The following is an 18,447-nucleotide window of genomic DNA, read 5'->3' as shown; positions in this document are numbered from 1 at the left end:
TAAAATCCTGATGGGACTGTACAGGCTAGATGCAGGAAGAATGTTCTCAATGTTGGGGAAGTGCAGAACTAGGCGCCACCATCTAAGAACGGGTGGCACAGTGGTTAGCACTGCTGCTTCATAGCTCCATGGACCTGGGTTCGATTCCCGGCTTGGGTCAGTGTCTGTGTGGAGTTTGCACATCATGTCTGCATGGGTTTCCTCCAGGTACTCCAGTTTCCTCTCACAGTCCAAAGATGTGTAGGTTAGGTTGATTGGCCATGCTAAAAATTGCCCCTTAGTGTCCTAAGATACATAGGTTAGAGAGATTAGCGGGTAAATATGTAGGATAAGAGGGTAGGGTCTGGGTGGGATTGTGGTCAGTGCAGACTCGATGGGCCAAATGGCCTCTTTCTGCACTGTAGGGTTTCTATGATCCTATGAATAAGAGGTAAGCCATTCAGGACTGAGATGAGGAAGAACTTATTCACTCAAAATTGTGAACCTGTGAAATTCTCTACTACAGAAAGCTGTTGGGGCCAGTCTGTTAGCTATGTTCAAGAGGGAGCTGGACATGGCTCTTGCAGTTAAAGGGGTCAAGGGGCACAGAGGTAAAGTGGGAATGAGATACTCAAGGTGCATAATCTGCCATGATCATATTGAATGGCGGAACAGGTTCAAAGGGCTAAATGGCCTACTCCTGCACCTATTTTCTATGTTCCTATGTGATTACTTTTAGTAACAAAAATGTAATATTTAAACAGAAATAGCTCTGAGTATTGAATCAAATGTATTGGAAATATAATAATATTTGATACGTATAACACACCACCTCAGGGTTTTCCGCTGTAGTTTACTTTATATCAATCCTATAATTATAAAACAATTCGCAATATAATCCTGCCAACTCAACACCTACATTCATGTTTGTGGGAATGTTAGCACCCATGCTATCCTCCAGGGAAAAGCAATGAGATGAATTTCAGAAGACACCAAATGTACTATTCCTTCTCAGTTCCCTCTTTCACCTGCATTCATTCTCTGAGCTCATTCTCTACTGGCACATTGAAAATTACTTCTGTATAACAGAAATCCAAAAGCATAATCTGGTTATCCTAGAAATCCTGTGACTTGTTAACATACATTAAACTCTCCAGGAAAAGGAGCATGCTATGTCTTTCACAGAAGTGCTTTGCTTTTAAAGAAATATTACACTTTCCCCCTTAGGTGTTGCATTATGGCGCGAATCAATTGAAAGCACGAATCCTGAAGATCAATTAAGTTTCAAAGTAAAAGCATTCAGAAAGTGTAAAACAAATTGAAAATATAATTTTTGGGGCCTACGATTAAATGTGAGAATCATAGAATCCCTACAGTGCAGAAGGAGGCCATTCAGTCTCAAGTCTGCACTGACCACAATCACATCCAGGCTCCATTCCCGGAACCCTGCACATTTACCCTGCTAATCCCCTGACACTAGGATCAATTATCATGGTTAATCAACTTAACCTGCACATCTTTGGACAGTGGGAGGAAACCAGAGCACGTGGAGGAAATCCACGCAGACGCAGGGAGAATGTGCAAACTCCACACAAACAGTGACCCGAGGCCAGAATTGAACCAGGATTCCTGGCGCTCTAAGGCAGCAGTGTTAACCACTGTGCCATGGTGCTGCCCATTTTGGACGAGACAAAAACATTGTCATTGTCAGAAGTCCACAATCGAAATAAATCTGGAAATCTACAGCAGCTAATTTATCTCAATGTACAAAAACTACTTTTAGTTTATTTCTCTGGAAGTAAATGGGTAGGATAATCCAATATTAAAACTGTTTGTAAGATATGGCAGTTTTTTTTAAATGCTGCAAAGGAAAACAACAGAAGACAATGAAAATGTTGTTGTGACCAATTACCTCATTTTGGGAACATATTGAAACAGGAGGTTTTTTTAAGTTTATCCATCGATGGGTTGTGGGTGTCACTGGCTAGGCCAACATTTATTGCTGATCCCTAATTGCCTTCTTAAATCGCTGCAGTCAGTGTGGTGTAGGTACACCCACAATGCTGTTAGGAAGTCGGGGGGGGTTCCAGGATTTTGACCCAGTGACAGTGAAGGAACAGTGATTATAGTTCCAAGTCAGGATGATCTGTGGCTTGGAAGGGAACTTGGGAGGAGTAGCCAGTCTTCCCCGATCAAGCCTGTTCCACTATTCAATTAGGTTACAATTTATTTGTTTACCAATATTCGCCAACTCACCTTGTAATTTCATAGATATCGTCACCTGGAATCGCGATATCACTTTCCGTGCCTACTTCCTCAAACTCATATTCCTCCAAACCTTCAATACAAACAAGTTGCAACATTTACCTGGCAGTAGGTTAAAGTTTTAAGCGAGTGTGTGCCAAAAACTGTTCTTTTAAATGCACTTAATTTTACACAACACTTTATTCAGTACTTCTATTGAAGTATCTGTATGTCATCTTATCACTGAGGCATTCGTACATATTGAATGAGATCAATTATTCTTTTTTTAATGCAAATACACACACAAGAGTCTGGTTAAGTAGAATGGACCAAGATAGTTCTGAAAGCTTTTAGAAAGCTTAGTCATTAACTTAAATACAATTATCACATAAGGCATTCCTTCATGGCTCTGGGGATCCAAAAACAGATTTTTTTTAAGTTAATTCATAGGATGTGAGCATCAATGGAAATAAAGCATTTATTGCCCATCTCTAATTGCCTGAGAAAATAACGCTCAACTAACGTTTGGAACTGCTGCAGTCTAATTAGTATAATTTATCCACTGTGCTGTTAGAGAGAGGATTCAGGATTTTCACGGAATCCCAACAGTTCAGAAGGAGGCCATTTGGGCCATCAAGTCTGCACAAACTGTTCGACAGAGCATCTTACGCAGGCCCACCCCTACCCCACCAATCCCCCTAACCTCCACATCTTGCGACACTACGGGGCAATTTAGCATGGCCAATCCACCTAACCTACAGATCTTTGGTCTATGGGAAGAAAACAGAGCACCCAGAGGAAATCCACACAGACATGGGGAGAACACGCAAACTCCACACAGTCACCCAAGGCCAGAATCGAACCCTTATCTCTGATACTGTGAGGCAGCAGTGCTAACCACTGTGCCACCACGCCACCCATTTTGACCTAAGGACAGTGAAGGAACAACAATATGTTTACAAGTAAGGATGATGTGTAACTTGAAGGGAAACTTACAGGTTGTGGTGTATGCGTCTGCTGCCCTTGCTGTTCTAGGTAGCATAATCCAAGGGCAACCTTCTCAAGGGCAATTAAGGACAGGTAATAAATACTGGTCTAGCCAGTGATGTCTACATCCGTGAAAAAAGAAACAAAACAGGTGGTAGAGGTTACGCATTTGGATTGTGTTGCCAAAGAAGCCCTCGTGAGTATCTGCAGTGCATCTTGTAGATGGTATACACTGTTGCCACTGCACGTCAGTGATGGAGAAACTGAATATTTAAGGTAGGGATTGGGTGCCAATCAAGCTTTTGTACTGGACGATGTGAAGCTTCTTAAGTGTCATTGGAGTTGCACTCATCCAGACAAGTAGAAAGTATGAATTGGCCGACGAAAGATAAGTTAGTTTCAAATTATTAGCACTATTCTTCTTTCACTTGCTTTTCAACAAAATATAAATCGATCCTCCAACGCTTACTTCATCTATCTATTCTGGGTGGTATGGTGGCACAGAGGTTACCACTGCTACCACACAATACCATGGACCCTGGTTCGATTTCCAGCTTGGGCCACTGTCTGTGCGGAGTCTGTATGTTCTCCCTATGTCTGCGTGAGTTTCCTCCGGGTGCTCCGGTTTCCCCCCACAGTCCAAAAAGCATACTGATTAGGTGACATTGACCATGCTAAATTCTCCCTCACTATATCCAAACAGGTGCTGGAATGTGGCGACTGGGGGATTTTCACTGTAACTTCATTCCAATGTTAATGTAAGCCAACTTGTGACTAATTAATAAACTTTAAAAATTGCAGAATTCCAAGTGCACATTTTTGTGTAACAGAGTCACTTTCACATTATGTTGTCACAGAGCCCCAATGTGTACCTCATACATGCTAATCACTGATATTAGTTGCATCTATGCCACATATATGTTGCATATATGTACCTATATTATAATTCTTTCTACTTGTCTGGATGAGTGCAACTCCAATGACACTTAAGAAGCTTCACATCGTCCAGTACAAAAGCTTGATTGGCACCCAATCCCTACCTTAAATATTCAGTTTCTCCATCACTGACGTGCAGTGGCAACAGTGTATACCATCTACAAGATGCACTGCAGATACTCACGAGGGCTTCTTTGGCAACACAATCCAAATGCGTAACCTCTACCACCTGTTTTGTTTCTTTTTTCACGGATGTAGACATCACTGGCTAGACCAGTATTTATTACCTGTCCTTAATTGCCCTTGAGAAGGTTGCCCTTGGATTATGCTACCTAGAACAGCAAGGGCAGCAGACGCATACACCACAACCTGTAAGTTTCCCTTCAAGTTACACATCATCCTTACTTGTAAACATATTGTTGTTCCTTCACTCAAGTAGAATTGATTGTGGTCGGTGCAGAGTCAACAAAAACAAAGAACAAAGAACAAAAACAGGCCCTTCGGCCCAACGAGCCCGCGCCGCCATTTTAATATTACCAGTCCCCCCCTCCACCCATGACCCTTATCTATTGTTTTTATGGCAATCCACATTGAGGGAAACTAACTTAGGGACAATTTATTACTTCCAATCAGCCTAATAGCACATCTTTGGTGTGTGGGAGGAAACCGGAGCACCCAGCGATAACCCACGCAAGCATGGGGAGAATGTGCAAACTCCCACAGACACTGGCCCAAATCCATGTGTCTGCACAGCAAGCAGTGATAGTCACTGAGCTGTCGTGTTGCCCAGCATTTGATCCCAGTTTAAGTACACACTAACGACATGAAGCACTAGGCCAATCTCGAACATTCAAGAGCAGCCCAAGTACGACCCATTGTGTGTATGCCCCTCGTTGGAGAACAAGGCGGACCAACTTAAAACCTGTGAATTAAAAGAGAAAAACATTATTATCATACCATATCCTTTTACATTACCAGGGACGTCCCACTGCTAATGAACTTTATTTAAAACAATCTCCTATATCCTCCCATCTCCAACCCATTCATGTGCCTGTCTAAGTTACTCTTAAACAACTCCAGCGTGCCTGCCTCCACCACCTTACTTGGCAGAGCATTCCATACCCCCACTACCCTCTGTGTGAAAAACCTCCCTCTAATATCTGTGTTATACCTCTCCCCCCTCACCTTAAGCCCATGGCCCCTCGTACTATGTGTCTCTAACATAGGAAATAGCTTACCTCTGTTTACTCTATCTATTCCCTTCAAAATCTTATATACCTCTATTAGATCCCCCCTCAGTCGCCGTCGATGAGCCAAGTGGCCTCGTTCTTCACTGTAGGGTTTCTATGATTCTATGATTGAAATAAGTAGTTGATACAGGTTCATTACTAAAGTCTTTCTTCCAAAGATGAGGTATACACATTTAAATTATACTTTGTATGTTTTGTGTTTCTATAATAATATAAACTTCTATAATACAATGTCCAAATGAAAACATGCATAATGACAATACTGTTTGAAAATACATGGCTTGCTCCTCGGAAACTGAAACGTAAAATAAGTACTTTCATTTGCAAATTAAATTCGGAATATTTTTCTTGGTCGTCTGTCATATTTTCTATCTCACATTTGGAAATGTGTTCAATGTCTTCTATAATAATACTGCTATGCCAACAGCAAAGGGACAGTTTAAAAATGTACTCAAGCAGTAATATATTATTAATATGTGTAATAAAATAACATTTGATAACAGAACAATCCAAATGATAAGGAAAGGAGGTCACATTTACTGCAAGAACAGTACTGCAGTTGAGTGACTATAGCAATAGACCGAGACTGTTCTTAGCTTGTCAGTTATAATTACTGTATTTAGTGCTAGCTAATAGTGGAGTCTAAATTCTTTCAAAACCAATTCTGTCACTTATCTCGGAAAGGGCACGGGTGAGAAACTAGAAGGAGATAGCAGTTCACAGCTAGGGTGCAAGGACCTAGGGGAATCTGTGACTTGGTAGAAATGAAAGCACAAGAGCTGATTAAACAGATGTTCTCAAGACCTTTGAACTTATTACAGATGATGCTGAGCATGGTGCACTATCTGATCTAATGCTTAATGTTTCTGCATCTTTAGATACAATTGACACTCATCATGCTCCCCAAGTGCCTCTCTCCTATTGTCCAGATCAGTGGGGCTGCCCTTGCTTGGTTCCTTTCTTATTTCCCAATTATGAACAGTTTCTTTGAACACATTACTTCTGGAGAATCCAACACTCTATCTTTGAACCATTCCTCTTCTTCATCCACGTGCAGTCCTTAGTAATTATCTTCCAAAGGCCCAGGTTCGGGTTCCTGATGAAAACACCCATATCAATGGCCAGACTTTCCTTCAAAGCCCTCAATATCTTTGGCTTGGAGTCAACTTTTTCCAATTACACTCAGAGCACTTCAGGATATTTTTCTACATTGAAAATGCTATACAAATGCAAGCTGTGCAAAGCAAGAGCATTTCAAGGACTAAAGGAAGTTGAATTCAGGAGAAGAAAAGCTGAGATGAAGACAGAAATTACTGATGATGAAGATTCACAATCCATGGGTTGAGGGAAGAATGGAAGAAAGATATATTTGGCGTGAACTAAGGAAGGTGTTTGTGGACTAGTTGCAAACAGCAGAATAGTTGAAAGAAAATTTGCCAGAGGTGTAGTGGAAAAGGCACGGGGTGGGATTTTATGGCCTTGCTCATCCTGAAACCGTAAAATCCTACTCATGGTCAATGGACCTTTCCATGGTCTGCCTCTCGCCCGCTCCAATTTCCGTGGCATGTGGGACAATAAAATTCCGGCCCGTGTGTGGTTTAATGATGAGACTTAGGCTGCCAGTGCAACAATGTGCACAGACAAATGGTGGAAAGTATAGCTAGGTAAAGAAGTCTCAGTAACAAAGTGACGGCAACCATTAGACTAGTTTCTGTCCAACGATCATCCACAACATAGTCATGCATAGCAAGCATATTGTTCACAAGTGAACAGTATGAAATACTAAGAAAACTAGTGACTGTTCATCACATTAGTGGAGTTCAAGAAATAGAACTGGGGTAGCAGAATTGGAAGGAGATTCTTGATGTTAATCCTTAGCAGGTATGCTATGTGGGTAGGTTGGCAAGAAAGAGTAAAACATTTGGGTGCAGTAATGGATGCCACATTGGACTCTTCGAACAATGTTATGAGAGGCACGGAGGGTAGTTGTGGACCTACTCAAGAGGGATTCATGTCTGGTGTTGGCAATATCACAGTAGAAAGGTAAGAGTAGTTCTTAATTGAGATATGAATTAAAAAGGTAAAGCACCTTAGGGGTGAATAAGCAATAACATGACGAGGAATAGGAGTAAATCAGAACAATAGTTTGAGAGATAATAAAGTCAAAATAGTGAGAGGTTGCTTATGCACTGTCAGAACAAAACTCACAGCATTATTACCATATTCAACAAGTTTCTCAAAACTTAAAAATACCTCACAAGAGGTTATTGCAGAAGGTAAGGGGGCAAGAAGTTGGGGGTAGGGTGTTAGCGTGGATAGAGGATTGGTTGTCAAATAGGAGGCAGAGAGTGGGGGTTAATGGGTGCTATTCGGATCGGCAGTTGGTGACTAGTGGAGTGCCCCAGGGGTCGGTGCTGGGGCTTCAGCTATTTACCATTTATATAGATGATCTGGAGGAGGGAACCGAGTGTATGGTGCCGAAATTTGCTGATGACACCAAGATTGGGGGAACGGCAAATTGCACGGAGGGTGTGGACAGTCTGCAGAAGGATCTAGCTAGGCTGGGCGAATGGGCCAGGAACTGGCAAATGGAATTTAATGTTGGCAAGTGCAAGGTGGTCCACTTTGGTAGGAATAATGGTAGGAAGGACTATTACTTACGTGGCGAAAAACTGCAGCAGGCGACGGTGCAGAGGGACCTCGGGGTCCTTGTGCATGAGTCGCAAAAACCCAGCCTGCAGGTGCAGCAGGTGGTCAGGAAGGCAAATGGGATGCTGGCCTTCATAGCGAGGGGGATTGAATATAAAAGTAGGGAGGTCTTGCTGCGGCTGTATAGGGCATTGGTGAGGCCGCAGCTGGAGTACTGTGTGCGGTTTTGGTCGCCGCACTTACGCAAGGATATTTTGGCCTTGGAGGGAGTGCAGAGGAGGTTTACTAGGCTGATACCAGAGTTGAGGGGGTTGAGCTATGAGGACAGGCTGAATAAACTAGGCTTGTACTCGTTAGAGTTTAGAAGAATGAGGGGAGATCTCATTGAGACGTATAAGATGATGAATGGGATGGATAGGATAGAGGTGGAGAGACTCTTCCCGCTCAGAAAGGACAGTAGGACTAGGGGGCACAGCCTCAAGATAAAGGGGGGGCGGTTTAGAACGGAGTTGAGGAGGAATTTCTTCACTCAAAGGGTAGTGAATCTCTGGAATTCTCTGCCCGTTGAGGTGGTGGAGGCTGCCTCGCTCAATATTTTTAAGACGCGGGTTGATGGGTTTTTGATAAGCGAGGGGATTAAGGGTTATGGGGAGAGGGCGGGAATGTGGAACTGAGTCACGACAGATCAGCCATGATCTTATTGAATGGCGGGGCAGGCTCGAAGGGCTAGATGGCCTGCTCCTGCTCCTATTTCTTATGTTCTTATGTTAAAAACATTTTTAAATTTACATATTTTCCCTTGCCAGATAATTGCAGAGCAAGAAGCATGGCACAGAAGCAAAGGCTCTGGCTTTACCACTTAACTCATAATTAGAGTAAAATTTATTCCTATGTTTTGGCCTCTTTCATCCTGGCTAACATTCTGAAAAATGAGAGCCTCCAGATATAATCTAGGGAGAGGACAATGGTACAAAACACTGTCTACTACCTTCTCATTTTTTCCTGTTGTGTAACAATTTTTGCAACAGCAAAGTTTAATTTTATAAAGTTTAATAGCTATATGATACAATGTTGAAGTTTTTTTTGGTAATACAAATACTAAACATTTCTGACAAGAAGTACTGCACCAAAAGTGAAGGCTTTTCTTGCTTTCTAGTCCACATATAACCTTTTGCTGGTGTTTTTTTATGTACACATCGAATCATAGAATCGTTCTGTACAGAAGGAAATCCGACATACAGGGATTAACTTTGATGCAGCAGGAAAGCTGGTACTCAGTTTCACTGTGCATACAATTTTTGAGAAGCAATGATGGGCCACATTGATGCAAACACCCCCAAAGATGCACTGAGTGACACAGACCTTTGTGCAAAGATCAAGGAACATCAGCAAAAAATTAGAAGCTGTGAGGAAATGTAACTTAAACCCAAGCCATTTAGAACATAAGAATATAAGAAATAGGAGCAGGAGTAGGCCATCTAGCCCTTCGAGCCTGCCCCGCCATTCAATAAAATCATGGCTGATCTGTCGTGGCTCAGTTCCACATTCCCGCCCTCTCCCCATAACCCTTAATCCCCTCGCTTATCAAAAACCCATCAACCCACGTCTTAAAAATATTCAGCGAGGCAGCCTCCACCACTTCAACGGGCAGAGAATTCCAGAGATTCACCACCCTTTGAGTGAAGAAGTTCCTCCTCAACTCCATTCTAAACCGTCCCCCCTTTATCTTGAGGCTGTGCCCCCTAGTCCTACTGTCCTTTCTGAGCGGGAAGAGTCTCTCCACCTCTATCCTATCCATCCCATTCATCATCTTATATGTCTCAATGAGATCTCCCCTCATTCTTCTAAACTCTAACGAGTACAAGCCTAGTTTATTCAGCCTGTCCTCATAGCTCAACCCCCTCAACTCTGGTATCAGCCTAGTAAACCTCCTCTGCACTCCCTCCAAGGCCAAAATATCCTTGCATGAGTGCGGCGACCAAAACCGCACACAGTACTCCAGCTGCGGCCTCACCAATGCCCTATACAGCCACAGCAAGACCTCCCTACTTTTATATTCAATCCCTCTCGCTATGAAGGCCAGCATCCCATTCGCCTTCCTGACCACCTGCTGCACCTGTAGGCTGGGTTTTTGCGACTCATGCACAAGGACCCTGAGGTCCCTCTGCACCGTCGCCTGCTGCAGTTTTTCGCCACGTAAGTAATAGTCCTTCCTACCATTATTCCTACCAAAGTGGACCACCTCGCACTTGCCAACATTAAATTCCATTTGCCAGTTCCTGGCCCATTCGCCCAGCCTATCTAGATCCTTCTGCAGACTCTCCACACCCTCCGCGCAATTTGCCGTTCCACCAATCTTGGTGTCATCAGCAAATTTCGACACCATACACTCGGTTCCCTCCTCCAGATCATCTATATAAATGGTAAATAGCTGAAGCCCCAGCACCGACCCCTGGGGCACTCCACTAGTCACCAACCGCCAATCCAAATAGCACCCATTAACCCCCACTCTCTCCCTCCTATCTGACAACCAATCCTCTATCCACGCTAACACCCTACCCCCAACTCCATGCCCCCTTACCTTCTGCAATAACCTCTTGTGAGGTACCTTGTCAAACGCCACCTGAAAATCAAGAAAGACCACATCCACCGGCTCTGCTCTATCCACCGCCCTAGACACATCCTCATAGAACTCCAATAAATTTGTCAGACACGACTTCCCCTTAACGAAACCGTGCTGCGTCTCCTCTATCAAGCAATTCCCCTCAAGATGCCTCGCTATTTCCTCCTTGATGACGGATTCTAACATTTTACCTACAACAGACATTAAGCTAGCCGGCCTATAATTCCCTGCCTTTTGCCAGCCTCCCTTCTTAAACAACGGCGTAACATTAGCTGTTTTCCAATCTTCCGGCACTTCCCTGGAATCCAGCGACGTTTGGAAAATAACCACCAAGGCATCCACTATCACCTCCACCATTTCTTTCAGAACCCTGGGGACTTGTCCACAATCAGTCCCTCCAGTCTGTCGAGCACCGCCTCTCTAGTAACAATAATGTCATTGAGACCCTCCAGTCCTACCACCTTTCCATCGCTAACACCCGGCAAATTATTCACGTCCTCCTCCGTGAAGACCGAAACAAAAAAGTTATTCGAGACCTCAGCCATTTCCCCATCCCCTACCACTAAGTCCCCCCCTCATCCTCTAAGGGTCCAACGTTCACCCTAGCCAGCCTCTTCCTTTCTATATATTTATAAAATTATTTATTATATATTTAGATACTAGCTTTCCTGAAGTAAACATGTATAGCCTATTAAATGATGTTGTTGATTGGCTAACAAAAGGAATAGAAGCTATTTCAACATTTTCATTGGTCACTTTACAGCAATTATTGGCTTACAGGCAATAGTTTTTCTTGTAAATTAGGGTCTTAATTGCTCCTTTTTGTGTTAGTTACTCATTCCCTCATTGGTAACTACAGTTTGCTGTATGTACTAATGTTTATAGATTTGTAAGTTGAGGTATATTTAGAGGGTAATGCTCTGCAAAAATATAATTGACAATGAACCCTTCCTAAATAGAAGGTAGTAACGCTAGGTTATTGATAAATGGATGGTGTTAGCCATTGGTAATGTATTTTTATATTCGTTCTTTGAATATTTGTAATTGTTTTGTAATAATGTATTTGTAATAAACAAAAGAAATCCCTCATCGGTAACTTCTGCTATCAACCAGAAGCAGCTGGGTCTTTTCTTCTTTGCCAGTTGGATACTTGGATACTGCTATAAGTTCAGGATAGATGTCAGGAAGCACAACTTCACACAAAAAGTAAACAATACTGATTATCTGGGAAGGGTAATGAAGCAAAATGTTTGGAGTCATTCAAGGAACAGCTGTTTACTCAGATGGATGTTCTGTGGGATGATGAGCTAAAAGGGGTGGATGACATCCCTTATAAGTACTTCTTGTTACATTTTTCTAAATATGTCACTAATAAGCTATTTTTGGAAAACAATATTTGAAGTAACAATCCTATCTTTACTTATTTCTTCTTCTTCTAGGTCCAGTTTTGTTTCTTCCTCGCCTTCACTTTCATATTCTTCCTCCATATTGGAGTGACTTTGCTTCAGTAGCTGCAACACAGACAAAAATCAAAATTTTCACGCATTTTATGTAATTGTTCCCTAGCCATGTAATTGTTCCATTTGGACCCTTCCAAAATTACACGGGGAGCAAAAAAAACAAATTTCCATTTGCTCAGTCATAAACTGCTGACAGTCAGAAAAGTGTACTGCCATATTTAAGCAATTATTTGCAGAGTAAATATAATTACTTCAGGAACTATCCATAATTAAGTGCAATAAGGTAACAGTATTTATGCATTAACATTACTTGGAGAGTAATCGTTATTAAATCCATCACATTAGATTTAAAGTAGCTTGCATACAATTCATTTTTTACAGTATACGAGACAGAATTTTATGCAATACTACTATCGGTTAATTAATTACCACTACACTGAATAAATTACAGTCTTTAATTTGAAAAGATAACATTTTAAAGCTGTTAAGATTTTTAAGAGAGTATTTTTCCTAATGGTAGGGAGCATACAATGCATTGACATTGATTCTTAACGCAATTAATTGACTGTTGACATATTGCTACATTCATGCCACCGTGAAGCTCCCTGAGACGTTTTATTACATTAAAGTTGCTGTATAAATACAAGTCATAGTGGTTGTACATTATATTTTACTAAATAAATCACATATGTTTTGTAACTTCGTTTTTCTGGACTACGTCTGTTTTACACCGAACCATAATTCCGAGCCACTCTCTGGTATGTCGTCCGAATTATTACTCAAATGTATGAACCTTGGCATTGAGTGTTAGCAGGATATTGGACCATCAGAGATGAGCTAGTTGAGTCCTCCACCAACATGTCCACACACACACACTATGGAATTATGGTTCAGTATAAATCAGCAGGAGTCCAGAAAAACTAGAGAGCAAAACATCTGTGATTTATTGACGGGGGGGGAGTAAAGGGGGGAGGGGGATGAGAGGGGAGAGGGGGAGTAAGGGGGGGGATAAGGGGGGGGAGGGGAGTAAGGGGGGGGAGGGGGATAAGAGGAGCGGTGCCCTGAGGACTGTGATGTGGGGGATTTTTTGGGCAGTTGGGTTGGGCAGTTTGAGGAGAGAGGAATTGTTGGGGTGGGGTGGGGTGTTTGAGGATACCCTGAGGACTTTTGGGGGTGGGGGCTCTTATCTCGATCTCCGCTCCCCTCTTCCCCGGAACCCCCTTCCGACAGACATGTCCCGCAGCCAGAGTCTCCTCACCCACAGACCCCTATCTCTGCCCTCACCCCCTGTGCCTCACCCGGCCGTCCGCGTCCATCCGAGGCCCGGGCTCTGGGCCTAGCGGCGGGTGGTCTCCATGGTAACGGCCGGGTTGAATCTCACCGCCCCGGGGGGTGGGGGTGGTTTGTAATGAGGGAAATTGCTGCAAAATGTGCTTTGGTGTGGAGACAGTGATTCGTGCAAAGTTGCTGCTGCAGTGGGAGGATGAGAGAGAGAGAGAGAGAAAAACAATGTTTTAAACAATGTTGGTTTGTTTTTCCTGTGGGTCTGAGAGGGAATGTGGAACATTCGGTTGTCAGGGAAGCCGCTGGGAGGAGGCTGCCAGGCCTGGGAATGTGAGTGAACCAACATTACCCAAAATACACAACACCTGCAAAAGCTCACCACTAAACATTTCACCTTAAATTACAAAATTCAACAAGTCTCATTGCTAGGTGGCTGTGTGTAATTGTAATTCTCTGATATTTACAATATACATTCCCTCTCAGGCACACAGCCGGGAGGCAGAACAGCTCCAATTTTAAACATTACAGAGAGTGCAATAGATTTCAGCTTTTCTCCACATAGCATGATGGCACTCTGAGGTGCTTCAATTCAATATGCTCCATAAAAGCAATATACTGTGGATGCTGGAATCTGAAACCAAAACAGAAAATGCTGGAAAATCTCCGCAGATCTGACAGCTATGTGCGGAGAGAGAATAGAGCTGATCGCTGGAATTCTACCTCCCCACCCATCATGGAACTGGAACGAGTGAGACAACGGGAATGTCCATTGACCTTGGGCAGGGATTCTCAGTCTCGTTTAAGTGTGGCTGTAAAGACCCACTCAATATTTCAAACATTTATTCTTTTCTCTCTCCGCTGATGCTGTTCTGATGGGACCTGCTGAAATTTTGCAGCATTTTCTGTTTCAATGTTCTTGTACATTCAGGATCAAAGTACATTCAGGATCAGGCAACCAACTTGAGTTTGAGTGGTTCTATAAACTTTCCAACCCCCTTGGTGGGTGCATTCGCCATGCTAAATTCTTCCTCAGTGTGCCTGAACAAGTGCTGGAGTGTGGCGACCAGGGGTTTTTCACAGTTACTTGATTGCACTCTTAATGTAAGCCTACTTATGACACCAATAAACTTTAAACTTTACCATGGCTGAAAGCCCTTACACAGTTACCTTTCTCCATTGTGCATGGATGACAGCTCCCCCAAGCTTTAGTGCATCCCGCAGCATGTTGTCCTGGATCTCGGAATGTGCTTGTCTGCTATGGTGGAGGACTGGACTGAAAGGCAGGTGAGCAAGTTTCAGGCAGACTAAAGAGCATCTTTCACGGAGTTGATTATTTCGGTGTGCATCCCTGGGAACAGCCCGTAGCGCACAAGAGTGCTGTGTCATTGATCTGCTCGGGATGACCCTCAACTGAAACAACGATGTTCTTTGCAAAGACACATTCCAGAAGGAGGTGAACAACGGTCTCTTCCCCACCTCAGCCATAAGGCCAGCATTTATTGCCCAGCCCTCGAAGGGATGGTGGTTGAGGCACTGTACTGAACCAATGTATTCCACCAGGTAAACACACAATGAGATTAAGATTTTGCCTTTTACATAATGTCCCATTCCAGTACATCTAGGCCAATGATATGTTCAAAAACTTTAGTAAACAGTACTAAACCTCAGATAGCACACCGACAACCATTTCTATGCTCGTATTGCGTTCTTACGTTTCAACAAGCACTCCAACAACACTTTTATAACATCTTAACCTAAGGAAAAATCATCCAATTAGCTTCACAGGAGCATTACAAAGCAAAGTATAATATTGAGCGACTATAAATGGCCGAACGTTTGGACAAAGTGGAAAGTTTTAAAGGAAAGGACGAACGCAAGGTAGAGGGGTGGAGAGGTGTAGGGAGTGTATTCCAGAGCTTGAGGCCCAGGCAACTGAAGGCACGGCCACCAACAGTACAGCAACTATGATTGGGAATGTATAAAAGGCCAAAATTAGTGGAACACAGACAACCCAGAGGTTTGTGAGGTTGGAGATTACAGAGATAGCGAGAGGCTCTAAAAACACCTTTTTGAATATAAAGCACTTTGAGATGTCCATTTGTCATGAAAGGCACAGTATAAGTGCAAGTTTTTAAAACTTTTTCATACACCTGTTTCTGTAGGCAATTAGCTGCATAACTGCTGCATTCGTAATATAGCCTTTATTGGTGCAGACAGCAGAGCAATAACCTCCGCAGAATATTGAGTATAAAATTACCCATTAATTCTAAATGAACTATAAGACCTTAAACCTACAACTATGGAATATATTTAGTATTATTTAACTGTGTTTCATGAATATGGCTGCAATAATGCATCAATTTATTTGATAATGTATTTATTAATGATTTTAACTGTGACTCCTTTACTAATTTCTCTGAATTTTCCTCATTTCATTTTCTATTCCTTTCAGTGCTCTGAACATGGCACATAATTACGTTCCTACTCCTTAATAGACCAAGCTCACCTTGTGCACAATGGAAACAGTGGGTTAAAAATTCACTTGCCCTGTATTTTGCAAGAGTTGCTATTTGTGACCTTCCTGTGATGGTTCCATTAGAGGTGCACAGCCTAAAAACCTGGTATTCTTACTTCATTTAACGGATTGCGGTGCAGGACAGAGCAGTTTCTTCATTGCCTTCTGCCTCTGTGCCCAGCAGAGGGCCAAACAGCATTTTGCTAATAGCACATAGTGCAGCCAGCTCTCTCTTCTTAAAGGTAGACTGTCCCTCTTAAAGGGAAGGTGCACTGAAAAGCGTTGCTGGAATTTAAAAGATGGAGAATGGAGTACCAGTGCAGAGTGTTTCAGAGAGACTGATGTAGTACTCGAGGCTTTGTATGTAGAAGTAGGCTGCAGGAAAGGAGCCTGTGGTTTTGCAGGCGGCTTCAAGGATTACTGACAGAAGAGAGTGATAGCACGTTGTCAGGACAGTAAATCCCCAGAGTCTGACCCAAGGACCCTGCACCAGTGGCTTAAGAGGTCAAATGGCCTCACATGGGTGGTCAAGAACTGTCTGCATTTTCACATAGAATGTACCCACTGTTGTAGTAGATCTGGTACATAGGGGGTTAAAGTGGGACTGAGTATATTACTGCTCAAGGAGCAAAATAGAGCTGGCAGTGGAAAAAGACACCAGCAGTGAACTCATTGGAGGAGATGCTCTGAGCAAGTGGGGCTGGCAGTGACAGAACCCATAATATATAGCATGGCTGAGAACATAGAAGGTGACAGAATGTTCCTGTGTGACCACGGACTTCTAGCTTTCCACCTCATCTTTTGTACCTCAAACCAACGTTCCCCTATCCAAGAACTGCCACCCCTCCAGCCTGAGGAAGAAGAGAAAATAACCCGAGGCTGCGTGATCCGAATCAGGTATCCTGGTGTGGCTTCACACAGTTGGATGGTGTGATGTCTGGATATTACTCCTTCCGTCGTATAATAGTGTTGTCAGTGCAGGAGCTCCAACAAAACAGCACTAGACCTTCATAATATACCACTGGAGATGGTGCTCCAGAGATGAATTTCTCACCCACTCAGCATTTTAAAAGACAGCTCAGACTTTAAGAGCATCTGGTACAATATAGGAAAATGACTGTTGTGTTGATGAGAAATTTGCAAACAATAAGCATTCACACAAGCCGAGACATGGTGACCCAATTTTCCAAAATGACTGACACAAGTAGATGAGACAGCTGCACACTTCTTTCACTGAATGTTGTTACTAGTCTGGTCTGGAATAAATACTGGATTCAGAAAGGGAATGAGGATTCCCTGAGGAGCCAGACATAACATTTGTTGAGATATCCTGCACAAGTAAATGACTTAAGAGAAGTTTTGATGGGACTTATATCTTAATGACATTGACATCATTCTATTGAGCAAAACGATTAGCAAACATTTTGAAGTAATGAAGGAATTGTTTGATTGTACACTTCCCAAAGAAAATTTAACATCATTCAGATTCCTTTTTGTAGTCATTCATGTTTCATATTTGCATTTGGGGTATTCTGTGCTTGGATTAGGAATGTTAAGTGTCAGGAAACAAGTAGTTTTAAATAATCTATATTTGGGTATTAAATATGAGGTATTAGGGTATAAGCTTAAGTTAAGTTGAACATGTTTTTTTTCTCCAGAGGATGGTGGGTGCCTGGAACTCACTGCTAGGGGTCTGGTGGAAGCAGATACAATAGTGACTTTTAAGGGGCACCTTGACAAATACATGAATAGAATAGGAATAGGGCGATATGATCCTCTGAAGGATAGGGGGTTTTAGTTCAGTCGGGCAGCATGGTCAGTGCAGGCTTGGAGGGCTGTAGGACTTGTTTCTGTGCTGTAATTTTCTTTGTTCTTAAAACTTAAGTTGTACTTCTGTAGTTGTGTGCTGAAAGAGGGTTAAACTTCAGTTAGCTCTTTTTAAATAAAAGTGCCTATATGTCTGTGGACTTTGGTTTCACTTCAAACTGCATTGTGCTCAAAGGATTAAAACGTGAACGTAAGCAGGGTTAAAGAAAGACTAGACTGTTGCGTAGTGATCCGGTGCTATGTTAGGTTAGAAAGAACTTTTAAATTTTAGTTTGAAGCTGGACTGGACAAGGGAGCTGCAAACAGCACACTTCCCAAAAAAAAACCAAAAAGCCCAGGAACTAGGGAATTGGGACAAAAGGAATGTCTCAGGAAGACAGTTAAGTTAAAGTAACAAAGAATTAGAAGTTGAATAAGATCTTGGTGGGTGAGGTTAAAGTACAAAGCAGAGAAAATGCGGCATTAAAGAGACAGCTGCAGTAACCAGAGTAAGGTTCACTAGGCTGATACCGGAGTTGAGGGGGTTGAACTATGAGGAGAGGCTGAATAGACTGGGCTTGTACTCGTTAGAGTTTAGAAGGATGAGGGGGGATCTCATTGAGACGTATAAGATGATGAAAGGGATGGATAGGGTAGAGGTGGAGAGGTTCTTCCTGCTCAGAAAGGACAGCAGGACTAGAGGGCACGGCCTCA

The 18,447-nt window shown here is 42.7% G+C and overlaps 1 protein-coding gene across 1 annotated transcript in view; it reads right to left on the bottom strand.

The window, feature by feature from the left end:
• The window catches only part of cfap74 (cilia and flagella associated protein 74), a 210,440-nt gene extending 196,963 nt beyond the window's left edge, over window positions 1–13,477 (bottom strand). The window contains exons 1-3 of the mRNA XM_080215220.1: window positions 13,427–13,477; window positions 12,089–12,179; window positions 2,236–2,317 (exon numbers count right to left, since the gene is read on the bottom strand). Coding sequence (XP_080071346.1) covers window positions 2,236–2,317; window positions 12,089–12,179; window positions 13,427–13,444 — 191 coding nt within the window. The 5' untranslated portion in view covers window positions 13,445–13,477. The remainder of the gene's footprint in view (window positions 1–2,235; window positions 2,318–12,088; window positions 12,180–13,426) is intronic.
• Window positions 13,478–18,447: the final 4,970 nt, after the last annotated feature.

This window comes from Carcharhinus amblyrhynchos, chromosome 30 (assembly GCF_965287045.1).
Source record: "Carcharhinus amblyrhynchos chromosome 30, sCarAmb.v2.hapA, whole genome shotgun sequence".
In the NCBI taxonomy this organism is placed as follows: Eukaryota; Metazoa; Chordata; class Chondrichthyes; order Carcharhiniformes; family Carcharhinidae; genus Carcharhinus; species Carcharhinus amblyrhynchos.
Note: the sequence above shows the minus strand (reverse complement) of the source record. Positions and strands in the feature narration are given on the sequence as shown.